The 13469-nt window shown below is 41.0% G+C and overlaps 1 protein-coding gene across 1 annotated transcript in view; it reads right to left on the reverse strand.

Moving 5' to 3' along the window:
- Positions 1-573: 573 nt before the first annotated feature.
- The window catches only part of EXD2 (exonuclease 3'-5' domain containing 2), a 32171-nt gene continuing 19275 nt past the window's right edge, over positions 574-13469 (reverse strand). Inside the window, exons 3-8 of the mRNA XM_068966075.1 lie at positions 11335-11461; positions 6130-6461; positions 4845-4951; positions 4454-4589; positions 3031-3387; positions 574-790 (exon numbers count right to left, since the gene is read on the reverse strand). Of these exons, the coding sequence (XP_068822176.1) occupies positions 574-790; positions 3031-3387; positions 4454-4589; positions 4845-4951; positions 6130-6461; positions 11335-11461 (1276 nt within the window). The remainder of the gene's footprint in view (positions 791-3030; positions 3388-4453; positions 4590-4844; positions 4952-6129; positions 6462-11334; positions 11462-13469) is intronic.

The raw sequence follows: 13469 nt of genomic DNA on the forward strand, positions 1-13469 counted from the left end.
CCCAGCTGGGCCAGGTCCCCATCCAGGTGAGCTCCAGCATAGCATCAAGCCAAAGAACTTCTAATCATGAGGCTGAACTGGGAATATGAATCCAACCCCTTTCCACCTCTCCAACCTCTAGAAGAACGTTTTATTTTTTTCTCCCTCCTAACCGGGTGGGATTGAAATACTTGACAGGTCCTGTTTGAGATAAACCAACACGCTGGACAGGGAAGAAAAAATATTAAAAACTTGAGAGTTTTAACAAGACACTTCAGGAAGAATCCTTCATGTGTTGCCTGTATAGGGAAAGCATTATAGGGAGAGGGGAAAAATATGTAGGCCAAGGTTCCCATTTGTCCAGAAAAAGGTGGAATAGAGAATTCTCACTCTGCCCAGCTGAAATTCAAAACCAGGAGCACCCCTGAAAGCATAGCCTTGCTCCACCAAAAGCATCCTGGGATGATCACGACGGGTTAGTATTGTGAGTTGTGTCACCAGAATCTGACAATGACATTAAAACAGGAAGAGGTGACTTGGCAGCTCCCCCCGCTCCAGCTTCCCAGGCGTCCTAACCCAGAAGGGAGGCAGCGATCACGACAGCTTGATGGGAAGGTCCTCCCCGTATTTCCGGAGCAGCTTCTGATGGTTGTGGTCCACCGACCACTGCTGGGGCAGGTGCCTGGGCTGCATGGAGTCCAGGAAGTGCTGCCGCCAGCGGCTCTCCAGCTGCATGAGGGAGCGCAGCCCGCCCTGGGTGTGGCGCTGCACCACCTTCAGCCCGTGAGGAGCGTAGTTTTCATTGGAAATCCTGCCAAGATACAAAGGACAAGGGTCTGAGGAAAGCAAGCACAGGACAGCATCTCAACGGCTCCAGGTGCTGTGGGCCAAGGGGCCGCCATGGGGTACATAGAGAGGCTACGGAGTCCTGAGGGGTGGCTACTCTGATGCTTTTAAAAACATCTTTCCCATAACTGACTTTTTAAAAATAGTTCGAACATACTAAGCACCATCGATCCAAGAGAAGGCATCTGGGGATTCTGAGCTATACTTGTGGGAAAGCCACTGCATAACACTCAACCCTACTATCGGGGGCCCCACTGCCTAGCAGATGATGGGTGGAGAACAGAGGTCTTTCATTTACTCAAGGGTTTCCTTCCTATCGGCTCACCCTTCTTCTTTTTTAATATTTATTTATTTGACTGCGCTGAGTCTTGGTTGCAGCACGGGGGATCGTCAATCTTTGTTGCAGTATGTGGAATCTTTAGCTGTGGCCTGTGGGATCTAGGGCTTCCCGGTGGCTTAGATGGTGAAGGACCCACCTGCAGTTCAGATCTAGTTCTATCAGATCCAGGGGAAGAACCTAGGCCCCAGCATTGGGAGCGCAGGGTCTTCGCCACTGGACCACCACGGAAGGCCCTCGCCCTTCTTTTAGGCTACGCATTCTGATCGATACTTAGTCTTTATATGAGCTCTTCAATCAGCCCACGTGTTCCGGGTTTTGATCACAGTATAATACCTGAATGTAAAATAAAGGCGGCATATTTCTTTGGTGCCTTCATTCTCATACAAAGAAATGCCAAGCCACATCCACAAGACGTGTTTGGGTCACAACGAAATGCTACCGTGGTTGCTCAGTTGCACAGCTCGTGCTGTTTAATGAGAAGATGAAGCCCTGCCTCCTTTCTCACTAAGATGCCTTGTGAACAGTGCCGTCACCTCCTGTGAATGAAAGGATTTCCCTGTCTGGGATTCAGTTCCTCTCCCTGGGTCCACACCCGACTCTCAATCCTCCCTGTCTAGCCTGTTCGTGTCCTCTGGGTATTTGTGGGGCATTTTCTTATTTAGCTCACAGACATACCATTAACTTGCCTAACTTCCCCCAAATGGCTGTTCTTCTTGGTCCTAGACATCCAAGCCCAGCACCCTCCCATCCAAGGCAGCAAGATGAATTTACTAGAAAGGGGAAATGTAGCTGTTTTAGGAAATACTTTTGGGAACTGGTTAAAGGAGCCAGTCTCCTTAATTTGTAATGTAATCTTAACCTTAATTTTGAGGTATCTAAAATAAAGTTTGGAAAATAATCTTAAGAATAATTTTTAAATCTTGAGAGATTAAAAAAATACAGGATACGATGTTAGCAGAAATCAATAAGAAATCTAAATCCTACCTCACAGGGTTGTTATAAGAAATAATTAAGGCAATTAATATAAAGTTTATTAACTGGGCTAAACAGATTAGCATATCTATAAAAATTTGTTCAATAAATATTAGTTGCTATAATTGTTTATGGTTGTTTTTTTTTTTTAATAACAAAACTTATAGGCAACCAGCAGCACTATCAGGATTTGTGAACTTATCAATTACTTCAATCCCTGGAAAGAACTGACAAGTTGGGAAGCAAACTATAATAGGCAGCCCAGAGTTTTTATCATCTGGGCCAAGTTGCCAGTCATTTCTCAGGACTATAAAATGCCTCTCATCTAGGGACACTGAGTTAAATGATATGAATTCGGTGAATTCAACTAGGTACTCAGGGGGAAAGAGAGAGAAAGCAAGCAAGGAAGCAAAAACTAAAAAGTAATTTAAATACTAACAGCAATCCTGGCCAGCATGCCATTCAGCAGGCCAGGCAGGTTAGAGACAGGAAACAAGAACCCCTGTGTCTCAATTCCCACCGACCTGGATACGGGAAAAGATGCAAAACCACACACTGTTCGGTGCTGACCGGAAGATTTCCTTCTGCAGAGAATGCATAAGGTTCAACTCCAGCGCCTTTGAACTCTCCTGCTCATTAGGAAAATGGCTGGACGTGCAGATATGATCTTAAAAGGTCAAGGACAGAAAGCAAGTCTCCTCTAGAAAGTTAATCAGCAAATAGATTGCTCTGTCCCACCTGCCTGGTTATTTTGAGCCACACAGACTAAGTTGGGGTGAGCCCGAGGCTGCCGCAGGGCACCTGCTCTGCCCTATAGGCACTCAAACCGAGCAGCGGGCGTAAAGACACTGGCCCAGTCCTCACTCCCCTCTGAGCAGGACCGCAGATCATACCTGGTCTCCAGGCTGGCTGCCTCCTGAAGCATCTCCTCCGTGACCGTGTCTGTGCGATAAAACTCTCGCAGCGCCTGCAGCAGCTCCTCCTTCCGGTGCACAGGCAGGCTCTCGGCGTTGAGCAGGGCCCTGGCCCCCGAACGCACCTGCCGGCGCTCAGGATCCTCCAGCAGGCGCAAGCCCTCCTCGGAGCCAATGGGGGCCTGGAACTCCCTGGCCAGCTGCTGCTTCAGGTGGTTGTCGTAGTAGTTGGAGATGGCGTGGCAGGAGGTGCAGAGCAGCAGTACATCGTGGGAGTTGTGGTCCTTCATCTCGATGGGAAAGTGCTTCCGGTACTCGTGCGGGATCACGTTCTTCCTAAGGGAGCCAGCACAAGGCAGCGCGCATTAGCCGACGACACAGACTGAACACCGAGTCGGCAGGCGCCCTGCTGGGATTCTGATCTGGGCCTAAACACGACTGAGGAGCTGGGGCCCCGAAACCCAACCGCCATGACATAAAGGCCCGACTACCTATTCCAGTCTCTGCCCACCTGCCTGTGGCCCTTGGGTCCCCCTCTCCTTGAAGTTAGCGCAGACCACCGGCTCCCCGACTCCTCTGGCGAGCCAGGGGTAGGAAGAGGCTAATAACCAGCTCTGGGAAGGCTGTGCTCCCCAACGGAAAAGTATCTTAGAAATGAAAAGAAATTCTAATGGCCTACTCCCGAAATTTTGGAAGCCTGGTGACCTGTAAGAGCCCATTTCCTTCATCTGAAGACTCCCTTACTCTCAAATTATTTCCCTGTTTATTCATCAAAGTCCATCATTGTCTTCTAAGGAGAACTAAGCTCTCAGGAAAACTGCTGCCCGCCACAACTATTTGTCTCACTTTGCAAGAAGAGATAGGAGCCAAGTGAGTTACCACACTTCAGTAGCCAGGGAGAAAGCCCAGGTGTCTGGGTACCTGGGCCCAGTGGTAACGTCACCTTTATTGCCTGGGGACGTTGACGCATATAATCTCAGACTATTCCAGAGGGTGCCTTCAGGTCACCTGGATACTGATGTACCCAGGGTCACAAAGCCTGTGAGCCACTCAGGGGAGGATCAGAAGGACACAAAAAGGCAGCTTCTGAAGGAACTGGTTTCCGTTCCTTCATGAGCAAAAAGGAACGACTCTCTCATGGCAAACTGTTTTGACAAGAGTGTTTCATTCCAGAAACCAAAAACTGGCTCCAGTTGGGGGGCAGGGGGTCGTGGCAGGCACCACCACAGCAAGGCCAGGCAGTGTCGAAGCTCTCAGGGATACTGGGATGCCCCCTGGGGACAAGTCTCTAAGCGAAAGGGGGCAGACTCAACCAAGCCCACCGAGGGCCCTGCATGTGGCCTGAAGGGCAACTTCCATCAGAGGCAGACAAGAGGGCAGCCCCAGCCTGCTGGACACTCACCGAATGTACGAGTCTTTCTTGCCACACACCACACACAGGTTCTCTTTAACCATCAAGTAGTAGTCTCCTGGGGATTCGGGTCTGCCCGCAGGTTCAAACTGCAGCTTGACCACAAAAGGCTCTTCACTCACCAGCTCTTAGAGGAGAGAGGCAGCGTTAGCGCATGACCATCCGCCCACCTCTCCCTGAGGGAAGAAGCACCACCTTAGTGGTTCTCTGTTGTATCCTGGGCAGGGATCACTATTTCTGGGCTTTGAACAGCTCCATCCCGCGTGTGTCTAGGGCTCTCTGCCTTCTACACATCGCAACCCTCTCCCTTATCTTAGGCCCACTCCAGTCAGTACCCACATGCACCTAATTATAAATCAAGTAAGACGGCTGAATCTCAAACCTCCGATGCCTTTGTCCAGGTACCACTGAGCCTTTCTTCGATCACAAGTGCAGAGAGGCTGTCCATCAGGAGCGTGGAGAAAGCAGTTATCGTAGAGAGGTGATTTTCTGGGGGGAAGGGAGAGAGAAATCTAAAATTTGGAGCAAACTATTGATCAAGGTATCAGCTACCTTCCTATATTCTGAGTGACCCAAGCCATTCAACACTAGGGTCATGTGTTACATTTATGGGGGACAAAAAAACATGGTGAGAAACCATGTTTATTCCTCCATCTACAATGGGCTAGGAAAGAGAAATTAAAGTGAATTAGTTTATACCATTAGTTTTTATATTTATAGATTGGGAAATTGGGGAGTAAGTTGGGTAGTGTTTATATGGTTCTACCATGAAAGCAAGCAGGAACAGAACATGAAGAAACTTCCCTGTAATCACTGGATTAAACCAAGTCAATTAAAATTCAAGCTAAAGTAATGAGTGCCTTGTGGATTTATTTCTGGCTCATATGCAATACTTGCTTCAATTTAATCATCCAATTCCTAAAGGCATTTTGCTTAGAGGAACCAAACTTCCACTTCAAAGTATTTATTAGTCATCATTCTTCAATAGAGACATAAGCTGTACAGGAAAATTCTCATTGACTAGAGAATAACATAAGTTTAGGGCCTGGATACCATTCTAAACAATCAAATGCCAAATGAGTAAGAAATCAGATGATTCATTTCTCCTGAAAAGTCTGAGGCACTTCATGTTACTTTGCTCTCCTGAGGCACGCAAGGAATAATAATTATACCCCCTGGTGGCTCAGATGGTAAAGAATCTGCCTGCAATGCGGAGGATCCAGGTTCAATCCCCAGGTCAGGAAGATCCCCTGGAGAAGGGAAATGGCAACCCACTTCAGTATTCTCGCCTGGAGAATCCCATGGACAGAGAGGCCTGGAGGGCTACAGTCCACGGGGTTCACAACTGAGGGACTACACTTTCACTTTTCTCATCTATAGTAGAAATACAGCTCTAAGGTTGTATCAAGGTCAGTGGCAAAGCTAGGTTAAGCACTCCTCATTTCCACTTCCACTGCTCAAAAATAAAACAGTAGAAGGGTAAAAGGGAAAAGTACACAAATAAAGGCTAGCTCCAAATGTCCTTAAAGGAAAGGAAAAATAAAAATCCTTGGAGAGCCTCTGCCATCTTACCACACAAGCCTTCTTCCCAGACCCAGGGTAAAGCATCATGCCTTTTGCTGCAGGCGGGGCCACGGAACCTACTAGACACAGAACGACTCAGTTACCTGGCAGAATAGCCCACTCCCAGGGGCTTTCTTTTATGTTTTCTGGGGTCTCTCCCTTGGTGGTTGCCTGGCATCGTTCCATCAGCTTTGGACTTCTTATTTCTTGTCTTCTGCTGAGATTCTGTTGCTTCCCCATTAACCTCTTCTCCTGATCTGCTAAGCCCTTTGCTTCGGAATGGGATATCTACCACATCCTGACATTTCTCTAAGATTTTTCTCCAGACAGTATGGTCATCGTTTTCTTCTACAGTCGAATTCCTAGAGAAAGGGTATCCAAGAAGATGGAGAAAGAGAGCCACTGAAATCTGGGCATCCCTGGCAGCATAAATTACCTAAAGAGAAAAGTCAGAGAAAGGTAAGAGACCGCTTCCAGGTTCTAACTCAAGATGCACAGTAACTCAGGCACCATCTACTCCTTAAAACCTTTTCATTACAAAAAAAATCAAACTAGACAAAAATAAATCAAATGGTATAATGAATCCTCATGTAACATAGAAATAATGACTTCTTAGAATAAGTCATGCTTGAAATTCCTAATCTATATAAATCAGTGAAGTTTCCTTCTATCTGCTATCTGTCTTCTATCTTCTATGTATTCTATCTTCTATCTGTCCACACCTGCTGGACAGATTTTCTTCCAGCTTGGGGTAGGGTGCTTATCACAGGTCTGACAGCTAGTACATGAATTTCACTTTGGAAATCGTCATCACCTAGGACAACTGACACCAAGATTCATTAAGAGGCCTGTGTGACTACTGATCAGAAGCAAACTGCTGTACATACTAATAAGATGTGTAAAACAAGAAAAACAGCTTCAAACGTGGACCTCAGATCAAAAGTCACAAGGGTCTATTTCTGGAATTTTTGAATAGTAAGTCATTCTCTCAAGCAACTAGGCACAGGCAAGCCGGTCATAAATAAAAGTAGTCAAAACTGTTAATTTTATTAATAGCTCTTCCTAACAAAGCATGTAAGGACTTTAATTAAAATTCCTTTAATTCACCTTTAATAATCAAGCCTGGTAAATAACACTATTAGTATGGATCTTTTTTCTGTGTGTTCTTTTAGAACAACAAAAAAAGAACAGAATATTAGAAAAAGAAATTTGGATAAAATTTTCCACGTAGAAAATTTACAACCATCTACATATCTGTCAGCAAGCAGTCTTCCACAGGAAAAGAAGGTGTTTGAATGTGAAGAGTGGAGAATACTTTTTTAACAAATTGTTTTCAAATGATAAGGAATCCAAGGCACTTTCAACAAATGGTGCTGGAATAGCTGGCTATCTACATGCAAAAGGATAAATTTGGACTCCTACTTCAGACTGCACACAAAAATTAACTCAAAATGAATTACGAACCTAGGTGTAAGAGCTAAAACATAAGATTCTTTGAAGAAAACATAAGAGTAAGTGTTCATGACTTTAGGTCAGGCAACAATTTCTTAGATATGACAGCAAAGGCATCAAGAATAAAAGAAAAAAACAGATAACTGGACCTCATCAAAATTAAAACTTTCATGCTTCAGATGATCCCATCAAGTAAGTGAAAGGAAAATTTGCAGAAAATGGGAGAAAGTATTTATAAATTATATATCTGATAAGAGATTAGCATCCAGAATATATAAAGAATATGTATGCATACACACACACACACACACATCTGTTAAAACTCAACAATTTAAAAACAAACAACATTAAAAAATAAAATAAAAAAAACAAACAAACAACATAATTAAAATGTGAACAAAGGATCTGAATAGACATTTCCCCAAAGAGGATACAACATTAGCCAATAAGCACATGAAAGATGCTCAGCATCATTGGTCACTAGGGAAATATAAATTAAAACCAAATCAGACACAATATGGAAAATTGGAACCCTCATACATTGCTGGTGGGTTACTTTGGAAAATAGTTTGGCAATTGCTGAAACAGTTAACATAAAGTTACCATATGACTCAGCAATTCCATTGTAGGCTGTTTACCCAAGAGAACTGAAGATGTATGTCCACATAAAAACTTATACACAGATATTCAGAGTGGCATTATTCATAACAGCCTAAAAAAAGGAAAGCAACTTAAAATTCTACCAAATGATGAACAAATGTGGTCTATCTATACAATGAAGTATAGTTAGCAATGAAAAAAAATGAAGTACCAGGTCACATGACTTACTGCAGTAAACTCATATTACTGCTTTGTTTTACTCAGTGTACAGAGTTTGGGTTTTGACAAGTGTAAGTTATATAGTGGTTAAATCACAGAGGATCTGAACCTAGTAATATCAGGGGTGGCAGAGGTTGGGGGCAAAGTGGGCAAAAGAGGGATTATGGGAAAATCTACATATTAAATAATCAGATAACCAGCACCACCTCTTCCACTCAGCTACCAGAATATAGGCTGTAGGCTTATACTTCTTGGGTAGAAGACTAGAAGATTCTAGTGGCCTGAGAGAAAAGACTTACAGTTACCAACATTTGATTATAGTTTACAGTTACTGATAATAAAACTCACTAGTCAAAAAAATTTGGCCATATGTGCTGTGCTCTCATGCCATTTCTTTAAATGTCAAGTTTAAATATTATTTTCTATATTTTACAAAATCTCATTAAGCATTATGCTTAAAATTAAAAAAACAATAAACATTTTGAATGAATAAGAGTCTTTGGAAATTCTGAATTTTCATAACAATATGGATCACAAATCTGGTTTCAAATTTGGTGGCAATTAACCTTTTCTCCCCAATGTTTTCTTTTGAAAGTTTCAAACCTACAGAAAAGAATGACAACTAACATTCACAATTGTCAACATGTGCTTTATCTCTTTATAATACATTCACCAAATACTTCTCTTTTGGCTGAGCACTTTTCAATATTGAGTTGCAGCTACTATGATACTTCATCCTTAAATACTTTAGTGCATATCTTCTAAGAACAAGGACATTCTCCTACATAGTCACACCACTGTCACACCCACTTTAACACTGACAAAATACAATAATACACGGTTGCCTTCTAATGTCTCCAACTGTCCCAAATATGTCTTTTAGAGATGCTGCATGACTCAGGATTTTTCGTATATTTACAGAATTGTGCAACCTTTATCATATCAATTTTAGAACATTTTCATCCACCCAATAAAAAATCTTATATCCTTTAGCAGTCATCCCCTACTTCTTCCAGTCCTAAGCAACCACCAATTTGTTTTGTCTCTACAGATCTGCCTGCTCTGAACTCTTCATATAAATGGACTCATACAATATGTGATCTTGTGTAACTGGCTTCTTTCACTTTTTAGCATAATGTTTTCAAGACTCATCCATGTTGTAGCATGTACCCTTTTAACTGTTGAATGATATTCTATTCTGTGGCTATACTGTATTTTATTATTCATTCATCAGTTGGCACTTGATTCAATTGGCCAGTAGATTCAATTGGTGCTTTAATGTCTCCTTCGTAAATAAAAATGGATAGGTAAGGATCTAAACATTTGAAAAAAAAAATCTTTAATATGAAAGACAAAGACCAAATCAAACATTTAAAATTAGAAATTCAGAGGAAAAGGAGGCAATGCAGAAAGGAAAAAAAAAACCTTCAGAACCTTCAATACTCTAAGATAATAGAAGATATTATTAAACAAAAATGAAAAGTTATTTTAAAGGTGAATATTCAGAGAAGACCAGGAGCTCTTATAACAACAGGAATAATTAAAAATGTGAGTGACATATTGAAAGATAAACTTGAAATTTCCCAGAAGATAAAACAAAAAATATAGAGATGGAAAATCAAAGAGAAAACATTTTACTAAAACAACGAGAAGATTAATTCAAGGTATCCAATATACATACAATACGAATTCTAGAAACAAAAGAAAGGGAAATTTCCTAAGAAATGTTATGAGAATGATACCCTGAACTGAAAGACATGAGTTTCAGATCGAAAGGGTCCACTGAATTCTAAGACTATAGGGGAAAATGTCTCACACTAATGTATATCATCATGAATTTTAAAACTAAGAATAAAGAAGAAAAAACGAGTCACATACTCAGCATCAACACTGGAAGCTACAAGCAGCACTGTCTTCAGAGTTCTGAAGGAAAATGATTTCCACCCTAAAATGCTATCCTCAGCCAAAGTATCAGTTAGTAGAGAGGAAACAAGTATCTTTTCAGATGTGCAGCGTGTCATAAATTAACTTCTCATTCTCCTTTTCTCAGGAAGCTATTTTCAATGTATTCCACCGGGACAAGAAAGTAAAAAGACACAAGATTTGTAAAACAGAGGACATGCTATAGCAGAGAGGTGTAGAGAATTCCGACTCTGACGGTAAACACAAACAGGATGAGAGTCTGGCAGGCAGGGCTACAGAGCAACCAGTCCTGAAAGTAACAGGAAGACCAAGGACTCCACGAGGGCTAGCTCCAAGGGAAACTTAAATGACTAAGTTACCTGACTGTGTCTGAACCAGCAGAGAGGAGAGTCTGCAGTAGACATAGTTAACAGGTATACAGAAAACTAAGCAAACGAAAATATAAATGACTACTCCTGGGAAATCAGAGTTGTATAAGAAAAATACTTAACTGCAATTGACTATGTGGAGCAGCTATAAATAATATCAATATAAGTAGATATTAACCTGATAAAAATGACGATTTACCTCTGTTGGGAGCATGGGGGAGGGAATAAGTATCTGTATGGGGATACAGGAATTGCAAGAACACTAAATCTTGCTGTTTTCCACAGCAAGAAGTCAAAAGATAATATGTAGAAAAGGAAAGAGTAATATATGCAATTTTACAATATAATGATAATTATCAGAAAAAAATGAAATTGGTTGCCTCTGAAAAGAAGGAAGAGCAATTAAGAATGAGGGAGGAAGGCAGGAGAACTACTTGCTGTTCCTTATAATAAGTCTTATAACACTGTTTTTTTAAAGTATGCATTTTTATTCGTGATAAAAATTTTACATTTTTCTGAAATCCCTGGCATATAGTAAATGCTCAAAAAAAAAAATAGAACAGCGAGTCTTACCCTTTTATTCAAGTGGCATGTACATCATTATAGAGCATTTATCTTGAGTATCATCAAGGAGGCTATTTTAAGGCATTTCCACCCAACATATATCATTTTGAGGCTTAGAGTTTTTAATTATACTTTATAAGCAATGACTCTTTCACTCTTCAACTACTCTGATAAGAGAAGTACCTGGTCCTCAGAAAGATTCTCAGCATCCCAGTTGCTGCAGCGAAGCAGAAGGGACTTGTCAAGAGGAAAGTTCAAAACAGTCTCAGAGAGTGATTTCAGGCTAAGCCCATTAGAGAGCAAATTGTTTCTACAAGAAATAAATAAAATCATGTGTCAAAAATGGGCAAAGGACAAGAAAAGGACAATCGAAAAAGGCACATAAATGGCCAATAAACAAATGACAGATACTCAATCTCACTACATCAAATAAAACAAAAAGTATATACAATTTTAACCTCCATCAGATTATGAAGATCTTTAAAAATAACTACATCTAGTATTGTGGAACATGAAGAATTAAATTACAGTCTAATCTAAAATTTGTGAGCTGAACATCTGTTCAATCTTCATGAAAAAGTTTGTCAATAAATGTTGTTTGTTGTTCAGTTGCTAAGTCATGTCCAACTCTTTGTGACTCCATGAATTGCAGCATGCCAGGCTTCCCTATCCTTCACCATCTCCCAGAGTTTGCTCAAACTCCTGTGCATTGAGTCAGTGATCGTATCCAACCATCTCATCCTCTGTCATTCCTTTATCCTCCTGCCTTCAATCTTTCCCAGCATCAGGGTCTTTTCCAGTGAGTCAGCTCTTCCCATCCGGTGGCCTAAGTATTGGAGCTTCACCTTCAGCATCAGTCTTGCCAATAATATTCAGGGTTGATTTTCTTTAGGATTGACTGGTTTGATCTCCTTGCTGTCCAAGGGACTCTCAAGAGTCTTCTCCAGCACCACAGTTTGAAAGCATCAATTCTTCAGCACTCAGCCTTCTTTATGGTCCAGCTCTCACATCTATACATGACTACTGGTAAAACCATAGGTTTGACAGTACGGATCTTTGTCAGCAAAGTGATGTCTCTGCTTTTCAATATGCTGTCTAGGTTTGTCATAAACCTAGGAATGTCTAGGTTTCCCATTCTTCCAAGAAGCAAGCAATCTTTTAATTTCATGGCTGTACCCACCATCCACAGTGATTTTGGAGCTCAAGAAAATAAAGCATGTCACTCTTTCTATTTTCCCCTCATCTATTTGCCATGAAGTGATAAAACCAGATGCCATGATCTTGTTTTTTGCTGAGTTTTAAGCCAGCTTTTTCACTCTCCTCTTTCACCTTCATCAAGAGGCTCTTAAGTTCCTCTTCACTTTCTGCCATTAGGGTGGTATCATCTGCATATCTGAGGTTGTTGATATTTCTCCCAGGAACCTTGACTCCAGCTTGTGATTCATCCAGCCCAGCATTTCACATGATGTAGTCTGCATATAAATTAAATAAGCAGGGTGACAATATACAGTCTTGACTCCTTTCCCAATTTTGAACCAGCCCATTGCTCCATGTCCAGTTCTAACTGTTACTTCTTGACCTGCATACAGATTTCTCAGGAGGCAGGTAAGGTGGTCTGGTATTCCCATCTCTTTAAGGATTTTCCACAGTTTGTTGTGATCCACACAGTCAAGGCTTTTTTAGCTATCAAAATTTTGAACAGGAATATTCTGTGATTTGATAATTCTACTTCTAGTAAATTATCCTCAGGCAAATGTACATAAAACAATCTTCATTACAGCACTATTTATAGTAGCAAAGAACTGGAAATAATCTAACACCCTCAATAGAAGACTAGTTAAATATCCATGCAATTAAATTCCATATAGCTGTTAAAAATAAGGATGTGGATCTATATTGATGTGAAAAGATGTCCATGACATATTAGCGAAGTAAAAAGAGATTATTAAAGAAAACATATGTTATGAACTCTTTGTATTAATATATATACAGTACACAATAAATGTGTGTATGTGACTCTAGGTATGTGAGAGAGAAGCAGCACAAAGAGTTAAGTAGAAAAATATTAATCAAATGTTAGTGATGCTATCTCTAGGTGTAGGGTTTGGGGTAATCAGAAATCCTTACATTTTTTATATTAGAATTGGCTAGTGTTTGTGCATTACTTTTCAAATTTGAAAAATATGATAAGGCTATCTTCACTGAGGGAGTGAAGATACCATAAAATCAAATAATCCTCTACTTTTTTAACACTTTCTGATTAAAATAGCTGCAGGGAGGTGAAAAAAATTAACTTAGCCAAAGATTGGAAAGTTCAA

This window comes from Capricornis sumatraensis, chromosome 2, assembly GCF_032405125.1.
Source record: "Capricornis sumatraensis isolate serow.1 chromosome 2, serow.2, whole genome shotgun sequence".
NCBI classification, from domain to species: domain Eukaryota; kingdom Metazoa; phylum Chordata; class Mammalia; order Artiodactyla; family Bovidae; genus Capricornis; species Capricornis sumatraensis.